This window comes from Lycorma delicatula, chromosome 11, assembly GCF_047948215.1.
Source record: "Lycorma delicatula isolate Av1 chromosome 11, ASM4794821v1, whole genome shotgun sequence".
NCBI lineage: Eukaryota > Metazoa > Arthropoda > Insecta > Hemiptera > Fulgoridae > Lycorma > Lycorma delicatula.
In genome coordinates, this window is record NC_134465.1 from 1,329,735 (window position 1) to 1,353,659 (window position 23,925).

The following is a 23,925-nucleotide window of genomic DNA, read 5'->3' on the forward strand; positions in this document are numbered from 1 at the left end:
TGTATGTGTAATGAAATTTAATTCCAATCTACTAAAAAATATTAAATTTAATAAATAAATTAAAATTATAAAGTACATAACAAAAAAAAAAAATCAAAAAAGCATTTAGAAATTTCACATTGAAATTCATATAATGAAAATTCTACAATACCATGAACAGATATTTGAAAACACACAACAGAAGCAAATATACTTATTTTATTCCTTTTAACTATATAAAATGACCCGTAATATACATCATCCCAGCACATGCAAAACCGTGAATACAAAGACAAACTTTTTAATAATCAATACTTTATAGCCAGTAAATTCATTTTCTAGAAAAAAGAAACAGTTTAAATCAATTCACAAATTATTTAAATTATATTTTTAAAACAAATATAAACAAGAAATACTTGTATGAAATATTAAGAGAAAAGAAATGGAAAATATATATATATATATATATATATATATATATATATATATATATATATACTTTTTATTTATTAGTAATTAATTTTTAACTTTGACTGATTTAATTTATTAACATAGTTCATTATTATAAATATTTCTCTAATGAAAATTAGCTATCAATAACTTCTATTAGTTTAAATGGTTTAAAGGCATTAGCATTACTATCTCTTAACTATATTCCTTTTAATGGAGATTACTATTTCACTTTCAAGAAAAGTGAAAGTCACTAATGTAACAGCACAAAAAAAAAGATTCCAAGTATAACAAAAGTAAAAATCATCACATATCAGAATAAGGATAAATCTTTAAAATAAATAACAAAAAAATTGCAACCTATAATTATTAATCAAACAATCTTAAAAATTCTTTACAAATATTAATTTACATTTAATTTTAATTAATATTAATGTAATACTTTCAAATAAAAAATTAACTTAACCAGTGCATATTCATTTTTGGTTTATTTAGACTAATTTATTTACTTAAATGTGATACGATTGATCTGAACAATTTTGTACAAATAATTGTAAAAGGCACTTTGTAGATGATCAATTCTATATTTTTATTTATTTATTTTTTAAACAAATATTATGAGGCGCATAAGCTTATATAATTCTGTTAAATGTATCTTAATATTATATAATATTACTATAATAATATAAATTTATATTATATATGATAAATTCTATGATTAATACACATTTATAAAATATATACTTGCTTTATTTACTTTTATTTAACCCTTAATTCTTGATTGATGGGTACACCCCAAATGCACTGTTTCTTCTCGATTTTAAAATACTGGCACTTACCTGCCACTGTATTTATAATTTTGGATGGTGACAGTTACCATTGGCAGAATTCTTCCCAGTCCTGGGTATTTTACAATATATTAAAAAAAAACTAATGTTTCTTAACTTATTTTACTTTTCCAGTTGACTTTGTTATTTTTGAAAAAGTGAATAATGATGACAATAAAAATAATTATTTAATTCAAAAAAGTACTACCATTTTTTTTTAATGTTACTATCTACTTATAAGTACCATTCAACAAAATACCAAGGATAAACAAACCAACAGCACAATGAAATTATTTACAGAACAGCTGTTCACTTTATGGCAATGCTATGTATTTTTATCATAAACTTTATTAAAATTCCTAGCAAACCCTAAAGTTTTAAAATCAGATTAGAAAACACAGAGGAACATTTAACTACCAGTAAAGTAAAGTTCTAAATGTCTATGATATTTTAAAAAATAAATTCAAACTCAAACTGCAACACAGCACTCATGTTCTTTTGGAAATATTAAATCTTAAATATACATAAACTGACTGCAATGAACGCCTGAACAAATTTATCATGTTTTAACAGCATTTGATGCTAACTTTTAACAACATTCATTCATTGTGTACTGCCAATAGAGTAAGTCTTGTCGTGGCCATTTTCCACTTTATTCTATTTTGAACAAATCTCTTTGTCTCTTCGTATTCTCAGTTTTCCATAATCCCATCCAGAAATCTTTGAAACCTTTTTCTCTTCTTACTTTTTCCCATTTACCAAACCCTCCATTGCATCCATCATTAAATATTTTCTTCACACGATATCCATTATAAAATAAATAAATCACATTAAAAAAGAAAAGAAAAAAGTACTTTTTTCTTCTAATCAAAAGAAATAAATATATGAACTGTTTTTTTATATAGCAAGAACACTAATAAACTTTATATACTTATATACATATATTTTCCTGGAACGTACATGTAAATTTTTTCCTTGAAAAAATTGTTTAAAGCTACAAAGGCACAATCAATGTTTTCTTTCACAATCAATGACTTAAATTATAAAATTATAATATATTTTCAATGGTTAACTTCAATTTGATTTTAAAATAATTGTAATAAAAAAAAAAATTACGTTACACTTTCATAAACTGCCAACATATATACCATTAGAAACAAACAGGTATGACCGTACATTATACTTTTGTGAATCGTACAACCAAACAATATCTTTTATGTTATTTATATTAAAAAGAAAACACAAAGGAACCTGATAAGTTAAAATATTGATGGAAAATAAAAACAGCAAAAAAATATTGCAATAATTCATGAAGGAGTTTCCTAGCGTTTTTAATATTAAAAAAATATATAAAAATCAATTTTGTTTGAATATGTTATCTAGCATACTGCAATAATTAATAAAAACCGCTATGAACGCAAAGAAATAATCAAACAATAATTTATAACAACAAACTTTTCAAATTCATGAATTCATTATTAGTTCATTAAGTCAGATTATAGATTATATAAAAAATATCACTGTCATCATTGCATGTAAAAACCGACAGCTGTCATTAACTACTTATTTATATCAGTTGATTAAATGATGAATCAATGAATGTGAAAAATTTATTATACAATTAGTTCTACATCAGTCTATCTTGCATCTTGATTATGTTTTTAAGTGGTTTTTTAAGCTGTGTTTAAGACCGTATGTATATTTACATATGTAAATATTACAAAAATAATTTCAACTTCTTAAAATAATTATCAAATGTACATTATTACAAGCAAATAGCAAATATTTCCTTGTTATCAAGTATTAATTTTCCAAGCATCATTATTACATTCATTTTGCAAAATGTTATATAGTTCTTTTTTATTAACAAAAAGTTAAACTACTTACTAATTTAATTAACAGGCACTATAAGTATTATATAATATAATAAACAAATAATCTGATAAAATTTATTTAAATCGCTTTTATTTTTTTAACAAAAAACACAATTCCATGCTTGATATTCAAATCTAACGAATTTAAAAATTTTAAATAATTTTTTTTGTACAACTACTATTTCTATCATTAAATACATTTCCAACAAGCTTTATTGAACCAAATAAATTGATCCAATAATCAACAAATTTAACAAATAACCGATTTGTAAAGACTTCAAAAATTTACAAATAACATTGTATATATCTCTTTCTGAAATAGTCTCATGACAGTTTGCTATCTTTAAACAAAATTTATTCCAGATATAAAAAAAAATTAAATAAGACCTCTTGTTTATATCAAACCTGAACACAAACATCATAACCAGGAATAACAAAATTTAGGTAATGTAAAATTAATTTTTAATAGATTAATTACAATTGTTTTTAAAACAAAGCTCCTTAATTGTAAAAGAAAAAGATACTTTAACTATACTAGGAGCCACCCTATCTCTTTAATATTCTTATCATTTTATTATAAGAAAAAAATTACAATGACTTCTGTAAATAGGACGTAATCAATATTTGACCATACCAATACTCTTGATAAATACTAAGTTTTTTAAAAAAACTTATTTTATTATACATAAACAAATAATTCAATACATGTATATTCTTAGACCCAACAGTGAATAAATAAGCGTAACACAAGTACAAATCTTCCTCACTAATAATGACTTTAACTATACTCATATCTGACATTACAGTCATCCTTGTCATTATTTCATTTATCATTGCTCATTATTATCACCACAATGACAATTTTATAACCATCATCTTCCTCATCATCAACTGAATAAAAATTTCCATAACAAATCTGTTTGAAATATCATCATTCCAACGCTTTAATCTTACCCAAAAAAAAAAATTAAAAATAAATTAAAAATGCAACAGCTGTAAGTTATGCCTAAACATGTGTAATTTTACATCATTTATAGCTGAAACATAAAAATAGCGTTATCTTCATTTCTTTTTTTTTATCTATCTCAACGAATGTTTAATTCTCATTTAATCGAATCGGACCATCAATTCCAGGCAGTGAAGGGATGGCAGGCAGGCAGCGTATACATATCGTAACAGTATCTTATAATAAATTACCATTTCATACTTCAACGCCAAGCGTTCGATCGACAGTATATTCGAACCTTTGGTTTTCTTTTTCTGTCGCTTCATCTGAAGGCAATACTGGGACATTGACATTTGCTCTAGTGAAAAATGCCATTTTTTCTCTGTAAAATAACAATTACAAAAGAGGTTACTTTTATTATATTAACAATATAGTGACAATAAAGTTAACAAAAATCAAACTGGAATTAAAAAAAAAATTATTTTTTCTGATTATACTCGCAGACATACAGTTTATCAAATAATTTTTAAAAAATCTTAAAATATATTATTTTATAGCATTAAGGCTTATAATATTTCTCACCCTTAGAAAAGTCATTAAACAATCTTTAAATTATGCTCAATGAAGATTTATTATATACTATGTGCTAAAGTATCCTTAAAAAAGTGATCTTGAGAAATAAGGAATAACCAATGTGGTAAAAGTAAACCGGCTGTGAAATCAAATTGCTGTGCACTGTACCCACAATTTAAAAAAATATTCAAAAATAGGGTTGCACACTGCTGAAAAGCAATCAACAGAGGAATAATAATATAAAATATATTTATATGCCTCAATTCCTCCCAGTGAAAAGTTTTAAAATGAAACCAGATAATAAGAAAGTTGCTAGGAACTCATTACATACGGTATCTACTAATTTTTATGTAATATACTCTAACAACTAATTATCATAACAGCCATTTATTACACTCATATGGTTTTAATCACCAACATCTGCACATAAGGTGTACAATACTGTAATCATAAATCTAGCATTTTCAGTTTCTGTATTTCAATTGTAATGTACAGATTTGAATGTTGACACAAATGAATAAGCTCTGTAGTAATATTAATCTGGTCATCATAGTTTAGAATTAAATCTGTTTGTTTTTTTACTTCCTTGTACGAAGGAAGTATTGTGATTGCGAGACATTTCAGTTTTCATATTTCAATGGAAATATCCATTTCGACTAGTTTCGGAGTGACATCTGTATGTATGTATGTATGTATGTATCTCGCATAACTAAAAACAATGAGCCGTAGGATGTTGAAATCTTGGATTTAGCACTGTTGTAACATCTAGTTGGTGCACTTCCCTTTTTGATTGCAATCCAATTTTTTTTCATTGTGTATAATATGCACAAGATTTCTGGTGTGGCATAAAATAAAAGTTAATATTAAACTATTCCATTTAGTGAACTCCTGTGTGCTGGTTACAAATATTAATTGTGACCTTATGGTGTAGAATCAGTTTTTATTACTGGATTATTTGGTAAACAATTTATTTAAAGAGTAATCAAGGGACTTTTATTCTAATCTAATATTTCAAGTAAGAGCGTTGAATTAAATTGTATAAATATTTGATGTTAATAAAAACTAATATTTTAGCAATTGTGTAACCGTCTACTTTTATTAAAGAATTGGAGGATCGTATCTCACTTTCAAGTGAAATAACTTTAAATGAAGTGCACAGAACTGGTACACAGTATACGGACGCGCTGATACAAGCATCACTACCACCGTGCAATTCTCCCACCATAGCGGCGCTGCAGCCCCACCACTCTCAGGCTCCAATAAAAGAGCGTGCATGAGAGTGAATATTCAATTCATCATCGACCACCACCTGGAAAAGACCAAGAAGAAGAAGAAGAAGTTCACTGGCCAGCTGAACGTGGGACCTCCCAGCGGATGTCAATATCCCCGCCATAGCAGCAAACCTGGCCGACCCACTAAGGGAACTGCTGGACGCAGACGCTACCTTCCTGCTCCAGCTCGCTGGGTTTCAATTGCCCTGGCCGATGGACTCAGCAGCACCAGCCAGCCCAGCATAGAATCACTCAGGGAGAACCACCTCAGCTGCGCTGGCAAAGGACAACTGACACTGCAGGGCTCTGGGGGCCACCACTGCCATGCAGTAGTGGGGACCCACCTACCACTGAGGGAAAGCCTAGTCAGACTTCAATGCATGAGCCGCAACTCCCCAACTTTGCCAGAGACCAGCTTCTGGACCCAATAGCTCTTCTAAGAGCTAACGCAAAAAACGACCCTTTTCAGGGCCACCACAAGGTTATGAAATAAGAACCTTCAAAGCCATTTGACGACAACAGCCCTTCTTAGGGCTACTAAGGTTAGTAAGTGCCACTTGCCGTCAAAGCCATTCGGCAACAAAATTAATGCTAAATCATTTGAGAACATTAAAAATCTTTGGTAAAAATATTCAATTTTTTATTAGGTCATAAAAATTGTTTAATATACTTTTTCAAACTTAATGCATTCCGTTTTAATATATAAAAATAAAAAAATATTTTGATACTCACTTAAACGATATCAAATCCGGTTTCCCTTTTCCTGCTTTGCTTTTTCGTAATTTATATATTTCTCTTGATGTTTTCTTTAAAAGCTTTTCAACTTTTCTATCATCTGCACTTTTTCCATCAGCCTGTTTAAAAAAATAAAAAAAATAATACAAAAATGAAAAAACATTCGCAGAGAAAAATATTGATTAAACAATAAAGTACCTACCACAGGAATTAACCATATTTATTGTAATTGCAATACATGTTACTAGCTTTGAATTAATTAATAATTACCTTATCTGAGTAAGGTTTTTAGTTAGATATTTTTTTTTTACAATTAGCAAACAGAACGTATTACACAAACATTCAACGGGAAAATTTATTTTATTAATATAAATTTGAAATAAAAGAATTCCTAATTCAAAAACCAAAAACTTCCACGAATGTAAGATAGTAAATAGAAACTTTTTTTTTAACCTTTTCCCATCACAATGATCCGAGCTTGATTAGTGCTCCGCGAAAATATGTTGGTATCTGATTACCTCCCTTCATAGTCTTATGCGACCCTCTGGTGAAAAATTAAAAAAAATTACATCATATTAAAGAGATTTAACAGATTCTGACAAAAAAAAAAAACCGTTACAATTGGATATTTTTATATGCCTGTAACAAAAAAAAAATTGAAACAGTAGAAAAATTACGGATTTAATTGTAGAATTTTTTTTGCACATTTCTACCATGTTTTTTATTAGGGAAATTTTTTTTTTGTTTTGTGTTTATGAAACATAGTTTGCTGATTTTAAAAATAATACTTTCAAGCAAATCGGTTGAAAATTGGGCAAAATATGATGAAAAACCCATGTCATAAATCCCGTATTCCATAAATCCCATATTAGCAACATATGTTAGTATAAGTGAAAGTAGATTCGGAAAAGTACGTTTTATAAAAATCCCCACCACTGAAAAAGGTATTAAGATTGACAAAAAACAATTTTTACTGTATACTGTTATTCATTAAAAATTGTTATGTATTACATGTTTACTGATATCATTTGTCAGAAAAGATATTTATAGACCTCAAGTAAAAGTGACGTATTTATGACCACAAATTCCTTTTTTTTTATGTGTGCCGTATATCACATAAAATATTCATATTCTGTCTAGTCTAAATAAAACATTTTACATCGTATAAACGTCGTTCAAATTGTATAATAAAACTGATTCCTTTCGTGAATATAAAACAAAATAACCGACTTAGATGCCATATAAAATGAGCGTTCTAAAACTGATGCCGTACATAACCAGTTCCAATGCTAAATGATCTGAAAAGGTTAAATAAATAAATCTTATTTCCTAGTTACCTTTAAAATCAAATGAACTATCAGAATTTCATTTGAAATTCAGAAAATTATAAAACTACAATTTTTCAAATAATACTATTAATATTACATTATATAAATGTTAACAATATAGATCATTAATAATTAGGAAAATACAACTGAAAGGTAATTAAAAAAATTCAGAAAACTCATACGCTGAATAATATCCAAAATTTAAACAACAGAATAATAAATTACTTAAAATAATTACAAGCATTATACATGAAATTTTTTAGATATCTTGACTGTCTTATTGCCAGTTTTGACTGCTAAGAAAAAAAAACTTCAATACAACTTAATCACTATAATATCTCATTTTAAAATCATCATCTCTAATCATCATGGGACTCTGGATAAAAATTATTTTCTTATTTTCTCACCTCATATACACTTTAGTAAAAAAAATTTCTAAGAACAAATATTTAAGCCCAAAAATTACTAAAAGATCTGTCTAACATGTTTAAAGAAATTTTAAGTAATAACTATCATTTACGTTGAATAGCAAAATGGCCACGTTTTACTACAAGATATTGTTTTATTTCTTCATTCTGAATCATAGCTTAATTTTATTGCAGACTTGAAAAAAGAAAAACAGACCCCAATCAAATAAATCTAAAAATTAAGAAAAAGGTTTTTTATGCATCATTGTAACACAAAAAATTTTAAATTCTGGCAATTTTAAACAGCCAATTTTATATGATTAGACATTACAGTTGACTCCAAGAATCACAGAATATTAGTTACAGGAATTTGTAGATTACCCCTACATTTACTGCTAAAGCGACATGTGCTAATAGGATGTTTACTCTGAGTACATTTATATGAAATAAATATTACATTTGTTTCATTTATTACGTTTTTTTTACATTATTACATTTATCTATAATAAATATTGCCATCTTTACAAGCGAATATAGACAAATACTTTACTTGGGGTTGAAATCTATAAAGGACAAATAGCAAATGTTCAAAAAATGAAATCAAATGCTTCAACTTTTTCAAGGTTTTCACCACTTTTCAATCCCTCAATATAAAATTCAGGAAAGTTGCATAATTATTATCAAATATTAGCTCTCTCTCTCTCTATTATATATATATATATATATATATATATATATATATAACAAATTCTGGGAACTGCTCACTATGATGTTTGTTACATAAAGATGAATTAAGTTTTTTATCATAATATTTAAAATGTATTGAATATTCTATATTCTAAATACATATACTTGGTTTATCTGAAGATCAATCTTCTTCATCCTATATGGAATCATTTTAAATCATTTCAATTAAGTTCTGAAGCTAGTTAATATCAAAATTAAAAATCTGAATAACTCAGAAAAAATCCATGAACAACAATCACTACAATTAAGTGATAATACCAAAAATACCAACCTGCGCAACAAGATTCTGGAACTGTGAATCTTCTAGTACCCAAGCTGCAACTTCAGTATCACCCTTTTCCCGGGCTGTTTCTAACCTAGATTTTAATTCTTTTAACCTAGCAATTTCATCATGAAGTGCTTGTAACCTAGTATGTTGTGCTTGTAGGTCTAACTCAAGATCGAGTGATGTTCTTGGACCTTGAGGTGTGACCGGCACTCCTGCTCTCATACCTTTAGCTCTACCACGTCTCCATCTTAAAGACCTCCTTTCTACTGAATTTCTTTGAAACGGACCACCTGATCGTCTATATAATGGCATAGAACTGTCACTATCGCTTCTGTTTAACTGAAAATAGAAATAAAATAAAATTGGAGCATATTTAATTAAAAAATTATAATATTTAAATGTAAATTTAAAAAATCTATTTTTTTTAGACTCGTTTTGAATAAGTAATAGAGGAATAACTAGACTGTATGCAATTTAAAATTTAATATCTACAATCCACTAGTTTATTTATTTATTCCAGATGTGCAACAATAGTCTGATAATTGATTACAGCTATCTTTCCTTCTTTATAGTGTGAAAAAGACAAGCCTGATTGAGCAAGATTCAAAGCCAGAAACCTTTCGAGCAAAATACAAACATGTTAATATTTTGCTGTGAAGGTCATTAACGTTTAAGTTTGTAAAAAATGATATTTAAATAAGGAAATATATTGAATTGGTTAATTCTATAAAAATGTGTGCATCGGATTAAAATAAACAGTGGGTACTAAAATCTTTGAGTGATTCTATATAAGTCATATTGATTACAGTTTTGAATGAGTGTGCAAACTGTGCATGTACTAATGCAAATGTGTCTATTATTTTATTGGGATAGTGTACTGTACAATTTTATAAATAAAAAAGACAATTTAAAAAATAATGATTGGGTCTATAAATAGAATGAATATGAAACATATTGCTTTATGATACTATTTTATTTAATTATAAAAACTCATAAATTATTTATTAAAAAAAAATAAACATAAACTTTAACTGGGAAAATAACAGATAATATTTTTTTTACTTTAAATCATTATTTGTCACATTTATCATGTTTTATAATGATCATTAGAAATAAAATCAACAACTTTCTTCTGTCAATGATCTCATCACATCATACTGCAATGCTTGCTTACAAAAGTTACTCTAACAGAAATAAGCAAACAAATTATAAACTGATGTAACAATTATTTTCAAGCTATAATGATAATATCAACATTGAAAGAAATTATCATGAACAGATTTTGAAATAAATATATGTAAATACGTTAATATTTCTAGAACTCACTCATACTTTCTAATAATTGAGATAAAAATAAAGCTAGTTAGATTGAATTAATAAATATAACTTACCCTACAAATATACTGATTTTTAGCAACCGGTGAAAATGTTTGTGATCTTTTAATAACTATAGTTGGTTGTGAAGATTGTTTTGATCTAGAATTACCCTTTTCAGGGACAAAAACACATTCTGTATTTGTTTCCTTATCCTCTGTTTCAGGTTCACCTGAATCTTCATCCTGTTTATTAAAAAAAATAATAAATAAATAAAAATAAAGAATAAGACAAAATTATCATTCACATGTATATTAGCAATACAAACATTTCTTGTACTATAAAATATACACCCTCCTCAACAGCATTCATTGCACAGCCAAGATTGCAGTCTTGGGTTCAATTCTAACGATTCAAATTAAAAGGTATCATAAAAAATACACAGTATCTAATATTGTATAATATGTTAAAAATTAGCAAAAAAATTCAAGCAGCTTGCTTGTTAAGTGATTAAATTACAGAAAAAGGCCACAAGATGGACCCAGCAATTTCAGAGTTAATCTATATCCAACAGAAGAAGTTACAAAGAAGAACCAAGAAACAATAAAGCATTTTTTTAAATGTTGAAGTTTCTTAAGGAAATAAAAAAACAGTATAACTGAACTGATACACTGGAAATGGAAAGAAAATGCCAATACTTTGTTAATACCACTTCCGGGTTTTCAGACTAAATTAAAAATGACTGTAAAGATAAGTTTTATCAGTTACAATAGTTATAGTATAAAATATTTAATTGTAATTTTATAATTGCAATAAAATCCTAAACATAATATTTTTATGTCATTTATTACGTTTAAGGTTTGTAATAATAAGCCTTTGTATTTATTAAACAAAAATATAGAATAAAAAAATTATTAAAAAAAAAAAATAAAACAAAAACTTACTGGAAGTTCAAGTACTTGTTCCAATTCTTCACGGCAAAATACTTCAATTCCCTCTTCATCGTCATCTTCATCATCATAATCCTCATCGTCGTCATCATCATCTTCATCATCCTCATCTTCACTTTCAAGTTCTTCTAATCGCAAACTAACTGGACCAGGAGGTACAGCTCCTTCACAGCCTGTAAAGCAAGGATATTCAACAATGTTAATATCTACATTTTAACAAACGTTTTACTTTAAGTTTGTAAAACAAGTAAGTAAAACAAGTTTATAGAGTTCATAAACTAAGTTCTAAATTATAACCCGCATGTGCTACCTGCTTACCTCATAACCATGAAACACATATAAAGATATACTTTTATAAAACACTACAGTACTGTGTACCTAGTTATGGTTCTATATAAGCAACAAACATAGTTGACTAAATTTTTCAGTACACTTCGTAGCTGTAAAAATTAACTTTATTATAACACAGCCTGATCTTTAAAACAATATAAATCATACGGTCTGATTATTATAACAACAAGCTCTTAAGACAGTGATATCAGCCGTTATAACTTGTAAGGTTTAAATCAAATTATCTTCTTATAACAAACTATAATTCTTTAAATCTTATAGCTTGGCTGTACCGAATAATTATATTAATTACATGTCAGCATTTAAACAGTATGCGCCACCATATATTTAATCTAAAAGTGCGGGCAATTAGAATCAAACCTTGACATTTAATTAACCATATAGCAATACTACTATAAGTCAAGTTAATAATTTTTAACATGAGTATTTAAAAAGGCATCATTATAACAAAAAACTGAATTAAAATGACATAAGAGATGCTACCCAAAAGTTCAGGGAATTTGAATTTCACACGTGAACCATTGCTGGTACGACCCACTGCCGCTAGATGTGGCTAACAGTACGCTTTGTGAATCAGTGTTCCAACAGCTGTGACGATAAGAGGCTGCATTGTTGATTTTCGTACGGTTGTGTAACGTTGTGTTTTACTGCTTCGGCGAAGTTCTAAATGGCAGATTTTAAAGAGCAAAGAACCTGCATCAAATTTTACTTCATGCTCAAAAAGAATAGTGCAGAAACCCCATCACATGCTTGTGATAGCATTTGGTGACAATGCTATGAGTAAAAGTAAAACTTTTTTGTGGTACAAATGATTCAAAGATGGACGAACAACAGTCGCAAAGATGGACGAACAACAGTCGATGATGATGAGCGTTCAGGAAGACCATCAACAAGCGCAACACCTGTAAACATAGCAAAAGTGTGAGAGGCTATTGTTGCAGATCGTAGACAAACAATCCATGATGTTTGTGCAATCGTACAAATGTCATATGAGTCCGTGCAACGCATCTAGTCGAACAATTTGAACATGAGACGCATTGCTGCAAAATTCGTACTGTGACTGTTGAACAGTGACCAGAAACAACATTGCGTAGCTGTCTGTAGTGAATTGAAAAATTCAGCAAGAGATGACCCTAACTTCATCTTCAACATCATAACCAGTGATGAGACAAGGGTGTACGAGTATGACCCTGAAACTAAGCAGCAGTCGTCACAGTGGAAGTCGCCAAGTTCACTGCGGCCAAAAAAAGCACGCCAAGTTTGCAGCAACATGAAGTCCATGATGATTTTTTTTCCGACATCATAGGCATTATCCATAAGGAATTTGTTCTCTTGGTCAAACTGTCAATGGGATGTTCTATTATAAAGTTTTGAAGCAGTTATGTGAAAGCATTAGGCGCAAACATTCAGATCTGTGGGGTAACAACAGCTGGGATCTGCACCATGACAACGCACCCGCGCACACATCGCTAGCCGATCGGAATTTCTTGGCTTCCAAAAAGACGGTAGTGATTTCCCACCCACCCTATTCGCCTGACCTTGCCCCATGCGACTTTTTTCTCTTTTTAAAAATAAAATTTCAATTGAAAGGCCATCGTTCATCATTTTAACACAATTGAGGAGATTCAGGAAGAAATGCAGAATGTGCTTTGAACACTACTTACATCTGCAGACTTCCAGGGATGCATGGAATCATGGGGAAAATGCTGGGATCACTGTATCAATGCCCAAGGGGATTACTTTGAAGGAGACAGTGGAAATTATAAGTTATGCTAAGCTATTTTATTTTTATGGTAAAATTTTCAGAACGTTAGGGTAGCACCTCGTATTATACGTAAAAATATTTATTAAGTGAAGTTTCATAAAAAAAAAGAAGTATATTACTTACCTTGATTTCTAGTTAATGTTGATGTCTGTGATGAGATGATAGTAGATTCATCAGAGCTTTCCTCTTTATGAGGTTGTAATGAAACTGGTCTGTTGCTATTATTATTGTTATTATTACTATTATTATTATTAATATTATTACTACTACTACTACTACTATTATTACTCGAAGATATACTAGAGGGTGACTGCATAAACCTGAATCCTAAAATATTATACCATTTAAGGCACGTAGAATCTGGAGAAAAATCTGCTAAACTAACCTGGGCGCAACCCTGAAAATAAAAATAAAAAAGAATAAATAACAATAAAAATTAATTACATAATATAATTTGGAACTAATGCAATTAAAGGTTATTTGATCTCTTTTTTTTCTCAAACAGTTAAAATTTACCATAGCCAAATAGGTGTAATTACAAAAACCTACCTTCCTATAGAAATACTTCATACAAGGAAGTAAAAAAAAGTTAAAAAAAAGAAAAAAGGAGATGAAATCTGAAGACCGAAATTTTTCGCAATCACAATACTTCCTTTTAGTAAAAAAGGATGGATTTCTAATATCAGCTAATAAAATATCATTCTAATACCTTGATTTTTAACTGTTATTACACGATTTCTTCTCAAACTAAAAACAGCCATACAAAAAAGTGTGGTGATTTCATGAAATTAATGCACAATAAACATTAAATATTAATGTTGTCTTTTTCTAAATAAAACAACTCTTTCTTTATTACTACTATCATCAAGAGAAACATCACCAACAGAGATCACTGTTTATCAAACTTTAACAATAACACATACACAATGAATACATCTTAAGAAAATATAACATACATTAGACCAGATCACATACTGAGAAATCCTAAAAATGTAATAACTGAATACAATTAAATCTAATTGACTCATCAAAATTGTTGGTGGTTTTATCATAACAATCTCATATCAGCATTAGAAGATTTAAAAAAAATGCTAAGTATCACTCCATAATTTAAATTACTTATAATGGGATCTACTCTGAACCAATATAACATTACACTAATGCTGCAACCATTTACCTTTTAAAAATTATTATTATACAGCAAAGGATTAAAGAAACATGTACATACTTTAATTTATGTTTGTTATAAGACTTGGCTTTACTACATAAGCAATTCAGACCCAGGTTGAACTTATTAAAAAGATACTAGATAGGAAACAAAGAGTCCTGGACAAAATCATGGGAAAAACTACCAGACATATTTAGATAAATATATATAATTCTTAGCTTGCATACCATGGATATTAAATTAAAACCACATGAACATCATGAAGAAAGAATAAAAAGAATAATGGGAAGGAATACTTATTCAGAAAGGTTTGTAACAAATAAGCTCATTTGATGAGTTTTTAAGTCATTCAAACAGTTAGTGGTTGTGGGTATCCTCCATTCTGGTCAAAATTCCTCGATCATAATAAATTTATTCAAGATGAATAGCATAACAATGCTGCTCCATCAAGGTTCAAAGTTCTGCAGTACAAGAACGAATACTTGCTGCAATAAATCGGTTTTCATCTAAATAGTAATAGACTAACTGAAAGCAGTATCAGGATTCCCTTAAGAAAATAAATAGTATATTTATAATCTAGAACAGTGTATTTTCAATTACAAACCATTTAGTCGTATCCTGCTGCAAAGTTACTACAAAATAAATAATAAGTAGAGATACAGTTGTTTTAATATTAAAAATTAGTACTTCATATCAAAAACTTAATCACAAATGCCTGTATGCAGTAAATATTTTGAGAACACTACACTCTCATGTAATAATCATGGAACTTCAGCAAAGGCCATTAAATAAAATCCTTAAAGTAGTGATAAATAACATATCTCTTACAGTAAACTGCCTATTAATTCAATAAATTATTATTATCAATATTAATTGATAAGAAAATACTGAAAGAACAGTGGTGAAAAAATTAACCAGCAATTTCTAAATGAAGCAATAATTGATAAATAAACGATAACACACGACACTATTTTACCCAAAATATTAATCAACTTTGATACAATATAAACAAAAAGAAAATAAATAAATATTAATAATTATGTAACAAAATACTTACCAAACATTCTGTTTGTGACTCAGGGCCAAGACACCATACATTGACTTGCAGTGTCTTTGTGCATAATTTATTAACAGGTATTGAAAGAGGAAAACTTTCGCCAAATCTCGGTTTCATTAAATCCGATATTGGTTTTGTGCAGCATGATAAAACAGAGGTGGGTCCACTTGGCAATAACGCTGCTTTTATGTATCTGCAAAAAAAAATCCCATTTATAAATTATTAAATTATCATATGCAATACACACTGATTTTACATTCTAATAAAAACATGTTTATTTATAAAAATCAACAATGCAGGTCGTACAGGATATTAAAGCTGCAATTACACTCCTCAAAAATCTTTGTGGATCCTAAGCCGGGAAAAGAATATTTCACTAGGTTCAACCCACACTGCAGTGAAGAGAATACTGAAATGTTATGAGGTTAAGTAATTCTGATTATGCTAACAGGGTCAATGGTTCAAGAACTACAATAGAGGCAACACTGGCATTTTAGATCGGGTGTTTTTTATAGATGAAGTGTGGTTTCACCTTTGTGAGTATCTTAATAGTCATAACTATCGGACCTAAGGTACTGAAAACCCACTCTTTGAATCTTCCCTACGCTCACAAAAAGTAGACGTATGGTGTGCAGTTTCAATGTGACAAATAACAGGATCCTTGTTTTTTGAAAAAATTCAGGGTGCTGCCGTCTACCAAGAAATTATCCAACAGTTAATAGTCTTACTGTAAGTGGATGAGCGTGACTGCTGGTTGCAACAGGAAAGTGACACTTGCCGTATTCTATTATGATAATAAGCCACAGGATCTTTTTTGTGGAAGAATCACTTCTAATGATTGTGGCCAACAAGATCCCCCTAAAGTTAGCTTAGGGGGACTAGTCTGGACTAGTTAGCAGTCCAGACTTCTTTCTGTGTGGTTACTTAAAAGAAATTGTTTATAGGATCAATCTACACACCCTGCAAGAATTAAAGACAATCATTACCCATGCTATCCAGGAAACAGACTGGATACATCTAACAAGAATAGCAAGGAACATGGTCAAATATGTTGACAAGTGCTTAGAAATGAATGGACATCATTTTCAACACCTGTAAATTAGTTTTCAAGTGTGCCAATGAACTATTATTTATAGACTAAACTAAGTGACGGGTCCCTCCTTTACGTTGAAGAATTTAGTTTCATTCAGCAGCTCCTAAACACTTCTGAAAAATTATGAAATTTTTAAAACATTCCAGATTTTTGTTTGTTTGTATTCTTTAAAAATTTCCTTCTGATTTCATCCTGTGGATGACAAAAAATCATCAACACATTTCCTTGATTATTATTTAGCTTACTGAAATGGATTTAAAGTAGACAAAATATGTGTAATGTAACTATTTTTTATCTTTGTTCAACTCTGAAATTTTACAGTCAATGAGATTATACTGATTTCTAATCCACCAATTTTATATCTGTGGAGCACACATAAAATAACTCTTAAATTTCTGAAGAGATGTTCCTTCTATTTTAACTCCTGATGCCATTTCCTCGACTAATTTCTTTTTTATTACATATTCAACATGTTCAATTTTTAGGTGGTTTATAGTGAAAAAAATCTTATTGCTACGTAAATACTGACATGTTTCTCATTGAAGCACTTTTGCCAGACAAACATATTTTGTTCACTGCTGTTTCATGTTTTATTAACACATCTTTTGATACCATTCAATGATACACATTTTGAATTGTGACAATCCCACATACGTGTTATATAAACATACAAAACTGCTTTTACTGCTGGAATGGAAAATTTTATTTCAATGACATACAATTTATAAATTAATAATTTACCTGTCATGATTATTATTTTCAAATCTAATAATTTTTATTAATGAGAATTTTAAAAGCTCCCCAATATATGAACTGATACCAAGTTTCTAATAACTAGTGAGAACAAACAGTCAGAAAAGGTTTATTCAGATATGACTATACGAATTACAAACATTTTTTTTTTTATTTCTAAATTTTTTTTGCAAGAATACAAACATATAAATAAAGCCATAGGATGTATTTAAAAATCAAATAATAATAATAAATGAAAAATTAACTTACACTTTACAGTTATCTGGGATAAAAAGAGCTGATAAATTTCTTGCCCTTTCAATGCCTACATGTAGCGTACTGTCACTAACTGAATACCTACAAAACAAAAAAACAAAGTAATTAATAAGATTGTAAATAAAGGGAAAAAAGATAAATTAAAAAAATATATCATTGAAATGACAAGGATTAAAGGAATGAAACAATGTCACAGAATTTTCACCAGACAAAAAAGAAGAATCCAAAGGACAGAACTAAATAATTAACCGAATATAATGAAATTTACGCATGTACATAAAAAGATTTATAATTAGTTCCTTTATAATCCTTAACAAAAGATACAAAACAGAAGTTTCATGGGCAGAAGCAAATTAAGGGAGATTTAAAAAGGTGTACTTAAACAAAACGGCACAAAAATTTGTAATGATAATTTCAGTTAACATTCTGTTTAAGGTAGTAGAGATTTTTAGCAGTCTTGAATTAAATACATATCTTATTTAAGTAACTGTTTTTCACCAACCAACACCTCTCCATGGCAAATTGGTAAAATCTCAGTCCTTCATTTAGAAGGTCCCAGATTAAAATCCTGGTCAGGCTTCGCAATCTGTGAATTGTAAAAACAGAAGTTATTTCAAATAGCTATACAGCATATCTTACAAAAAAAATTAAGGCAATTAAAATATTTTCAACCATTAATTGACACAATTTTTTTTATAAAGAACAGCTATATTATTCCTACTATAATTGAAATATTTCTATAGATCAGTGTTACTAAACCTTTTAGTATTTGCGACCCAATTTTCAACCCACACTCCTCTCATACAATAGCAATGTATTTTGAGTATTTGATACTAAGGCTACACTACAACCTTAATTACAAACCTTACAAATTTCCAAGAATAAGTAAATTTATTGATATTGACCGATCCGCTGCATTGACAAAACCAGAATCAATGCCTCTCTATTTTCTCTGTCTTAGGTCCACCATATTGGAATTCTCGCAGTTTTGTGAGAAGTTTTGATTTGTCTCGAACATTCTGGAATATCTGTGCAAACATGTATAAATGCTGCACCTGTTGTCTGTGCAAACATGTATAAATGCTGCACCTGTACAATTCCAGCCAGTCTCAGTCAAGTCGATCCTTCTATCACTATCGAATCTATCAAGAATGTATATGTTATAATTTTTGTGTTAATTGCACGAAAATTTCTGTATTGTAGATTTATACAGAATCATGGATAAATCTTTAAGTGGGCATAAACGAGCATTAAACAACAGTGAAGCATCAACAAGTACACAGATAAACATTGTTCCAAAAATAAAAACAAGAAAATATTCTCAAGAATACTTAAATTTTGGGTTTACCAGTACTGAAGTAAATGAAAAAGAAAGGCCCTTGTGTGTGTAATTTGCTCAAAAATTTTGGCAGCAGACAGCATGAAACCTAATAAACTTACATCATTTGGAAATACTTCATAGTGAGTATGTTAACAAATCCCGAGAATTCTTCAAATTAAAATCATATGAAAAGCAAATATTTTTGAAAAAAACTTTATGAACAAAAAAGCTTTACTTGCCTCTTACAATGTTTCACATAAAATAGCCAGATGTAAAAAGCCTCACAGCAATGGTGAAGAGCTTACTTTGCCAGCTGCAACTGAGATTGTAGAAAATATATTTGGAGATAATTTTGCCAAACAATTGCAGTCCTTACATCTATCAAATGATACTGTTGCCCGTCAAATTGGTGACATAGCTAAAGATGTACAGCACCAACTTTTCAGAAAGTTGTGTGAGAAATTGTTTTCAACTCAGCTTGATGAGGCAACAGACAGCAATAAAAATACTCATTTCATCACCCAAGTTCAATTTTGTGATGGTATGTCAGCAATAGAAGAACTACTTTTCTGCAAACCAATAGAACTCAAAGCAACAGCACTTGTATTATTTGCTATCTTAAGTGATTTTATAAACAAGGCAAACATAGAGTGGAAAAACTGCATCGGAATATGAACCGATGGTGTTCTTTCAATGTCTGGAAAATTTTGAAATATACAAGTACTTGTGAAACAAAAATCTCCACAGTGTTATCTGGACACATTGTATAATCCATAGAGAAGCTTTGGCTTCCAAAGAAGTGAGTCCTGGTCTGAATATTGCACTAACGACGGTTATAACTGTAGTAAATTACATAAAAATGGAACCACTAAAATCAAGAATCTTTTCTGCACATTGTAAAGACATGGTTGTATATTTTGTACTCAGACTACATGTTACATTTACAGCTAAGCAATGCAAGCGCTAATACCATTAAGCTATCGCGTTCATTTATTTACTTATCTTTCCCAAAATTATTGGCCTTTATCCCACTTCAGCCAACTCTCCTTTCTTTTTAATAAGAAATTAAGTTTGCAGTTAAGTTTTTGTGAAAAAATGCCAAGCCTAACAGGATTTAATCTGGGACTTTCTGCATAAAGGGTTAAGATGCTAACACTCTATTAAAGAAGTGTAAATCTCTACAATAATAAAATAACTCTGTTTGCTTTCACACAACTTAGATTAAGAAGAATTCAATAAATTCTCAAGTTCAAAGTAAACCACGACAAAAAGAAATTCTATAAACAAGTTAGTAAATACAACAAAATTGATTGAAAGTTTCTCAAGATTCAGAACTTTAAATTATATCAAAACAATGGCTTAAAGATAAAATTTCTATAAAAAAATATTCGTTTGTTAAACAAAACAATAAAAAATAAAAAATTTACCTGAGTTTTATCTGCACTTGCGCAGTTTCTAAATTCATATCAGATAAAGTTCTCTGACTACTTTTATTTGACGCTTCGAAAACTCCTGAATCACCAGCAACAGATTCATCGCTTACAGCAGCAGATACCGATGGTGGTGTAGGAGGTGATGGTGGTGTTTCTGATATAGGCGACAGAGGTGGCGATGGTGGTCTACCGTTTTCCCTTGCTGATGAAACAAGAGGTATTTGTGGTGCTTCATATGCTGGAGGTGGCGGGCATGTTTCGCCTCTTAATAACCTTTCCACTCTGTATACAAAATAATGCAATTTTACAACATATTAGAAACTGATGTGAATAATAAACAATAAATCTAATACAATTTCTGGATCATACATAATTTGAAAGTTAAGTGTTTTTAAGGCTTAAAGTGTCGGGCTAAAAAGGTTTTGTTTTTCAGAACAGTTCTATTCAATAATGATAAACAGCTGCAATAACAGTCCTTATAACATCGACAGCCTTATAATAATAGCCCTTATTCATTAGCAAATAAGGACTCTCAATTTTATATTCTAAACCCAATAACAGTTTCACTGTCAATTTGGTCTCAGGCCACAGTCTCTGGAATCGTGCTACTAACTGAAGCTGTAGGGCTAATCCAGATACAAGCATTCAGATGAAATTAAAAGTAACTGTATTTCATGCCTATTTAAAACATGAACATCACTGCACAGCTGTTGCAAGAGAAGAGATAATCAATCGTGTTTACTAATAACTTAACTAATGGTTTATCAAATCAATTTTTTACTTGAAACCGATCTAACACAAGTCAAGGACAGCATAACAAAATGAAACATTTACATCCAGAAATATTAATCTAAGGGATTATTTTAAAACTGCTAAAAGACACATTGAACAGACTTTAATTAGATTCTTAGCTCAGATCATCTATTTTTCCTCTTATTTCATAAAATCATAAATAACTCAAAAGAAAAATCCACACAACTGCTTATTAAACAAATACTGTTGCACTAATTTCTAAATAAACAGAATAAAACAAATTTGTTCAGACTTTTTTTTAAAAAACAGGATAATTAACTCTAAAAACAAAAAAATTACCTGCGATGCAGATCAACCATATCAACTGGTCGTTCTTGCGTCGATGACATACACTGTGGACCACCATAAATGTCAGTAAAACTAAGACCAGAACTAAGAGAGCCTTTACTAGATGTCGTCGATAGAGATCCTAATGATGAACTTGAACTAACTGATAACGTACTAGCTGATAATGTACGTAGCTGTGATTCTAATGATGTCATTGACCTTAATGCATCTACTAATTGCGCTAATAATAACTGTTTTTCTTCATGTAACCTTAGCCTGAAAATTAATGATAAAAAAAGAAAATGATTATATATAATTAATGATCAACCAAAAATAATCTAATTATAAAATGTAGGAAAAAAATTTCAATTGTATCAGTTAATTTCTGAATTTTTGTTTTTCAGAATATTAATTTGTAACGTAAATAAAAGTCATAAATTTTTTCAATAACATATTGTAATTATTTTGAAATAAAATAACTTTTCTACTTTACCCCGAGTAGATTTAATAAAATAAATCTTATTTCAATTCAATGAACAGAACCAGATTTAATGAGAGTATTTTTCCACTCCTAAATAAAAATAATAAAATTTCTTAATCTCTTACAATCTGACTAAAAATTCAACATACATTGTCAAAAAAATTTTAAAACCATTGTAGCTTTAATATTGTTAAAAATATGATCTCTTCAGTTTTAATAATTTCTTATCGTCTGATAAAAGAGAATATGTAATTTCCTTGCCAAATTCATTTTCAAAATTGTTTTTTATTGTTACTGCAATAGAAGATTTCTTTATAATCAACACCAATTTTCCATAACATATTGCCAGCCCTTGGATAGTGAATAATATTAGGTTAATAAATATTTAAATTATTTCCTTACAAATTTAACAGTAAAATTAATTATTTCAATGAAATACAAATCTCTTACATTTAATAAATAATTTATTCTTCATCCTCATTTATACTGTTTATTTTTTAAAATAAATCAATTAGAAATGAAGAATAAAAATGCTCTTTTATAGTTCAGTTTAAACTATGATGATAGTAATATAATAATAAATTATAATGGTCAAGATTTATGTAAACTTCTTTGAAAATCAGACAGGTGGAATTCTCAAAATTGAAATAAACCATACTTATAATTTATATCTGTTATAGGTACTAACTCCTATGTACTCTGTTTTATATATTTTCTTTCTACATCTGTAATAGTATTTTATATAAAATATTATTTCATACTGTTACAATTAGAAAATACTAGCTGGCCAGTCTAGCCAGAACCTGGACCCAACTCAGGAGCTCCTCAGGGCCTCCTGGGTCCCACCCCATAGCCACAGAGCTCGCTTTGCTCGCCATTCCCAATTTTGCAAGCAAACCAGCGCCCTGGAAAAAATTTGGTTGCGATTGATTGAGTAGTTTTTTTGTTTATCCCGAACAAATAAAAACCCTCTTCCTCTTTATATAATTACAAAGTGTTTTTAATGAATTAACAGTTTTATTTTCCAGATCTAAACATTATATAAATATTCTCACCTATCAGCTATGGCTCTATTTGACATCTCAAGAGCATTATTAAGATCTTGTTCAAGCCTTCGTATTTCACCTTGTATGTGAGACATTTCTTGATTACTTCTTGTTCTTGGTGTTATACTTCTTAATTCTCTTAATAACTGTTCCTTTTCTTGGAATAATAATAATCTGTTAAAAATAAAATACAAAGAATTAATAAATATTTATGTAAAAATAGGATTTATTTTTACATACATAAAATTTTATTTATATATAACATAAAATTTTATTTATATATAAAACAAAAAAAACATAACCACTACCAAACACAGTACCAGAACCTAGAAAATTAATACCAAAAATCAACTCTGCGGGATCCCGCATTATCAGTCATTATAAAATTTCAAAATTATATCAAACAAAAACAAAAAATAAATAAATAAAACCTACAAATTTAGAAACCATAAG

General features: G+C 29.0%; 1 protein-coding gene across 1 annotated transcript in view; it reads right to left on the reverse strand.

Moving 5' to 3' along the window:
* Positions 1-516: 516 nt before the first annotated feature.
* kibra (WW and C2 domain containing protein kibra) overlaps positions 517-23,925 on the reverse strand; it is a 160,250-nt gene continuing 136,841 nt past the window's right edge. The window contains exons 8-18 of the mRNA XM_075378346.1: positions 23,482-23,646; positions 21,958-22,221; positions 20,860-21,147; positions 18,106-18,192; positions 16,011-16,203; positions 13,909-14,182; positions 11,664-11,842; positions 10,797-10,964; positions 9,409-9,744; positions 6,653-6,774; positions 517-4,458 (exon numbers count right to left, since the gene is read on the reverse strand). Of these exons, the coding sequence (XP_075234461.1) occupies positions 4,332-4,458; positions 6,653-6,774; positions 9,409-9,744; positions 10,797-10,964; positions 11,664-11,842; positions 13,909-14,182; positions 16,011-16,203; positions 18,106-18,192; positions 20,860-21,147; positions 21,958-22,221; positions 23,482-23,646 (2,203 nt within the window). The 3' untranslated portion in view covers positions 517-4,331. The remainder of the gene's footprint in view (positions 4,459-6,652; positions 6,775-9,408; positions 9,745-10,796; positions 10,965-11,663; positions 11,843-13,908; positions 14,183-16,010; positions 16,204-18,105; positions 18,193-20,859; positions 21,148-21,957; positions 22,222-23,481; positions 23,647-23,925) is intronic.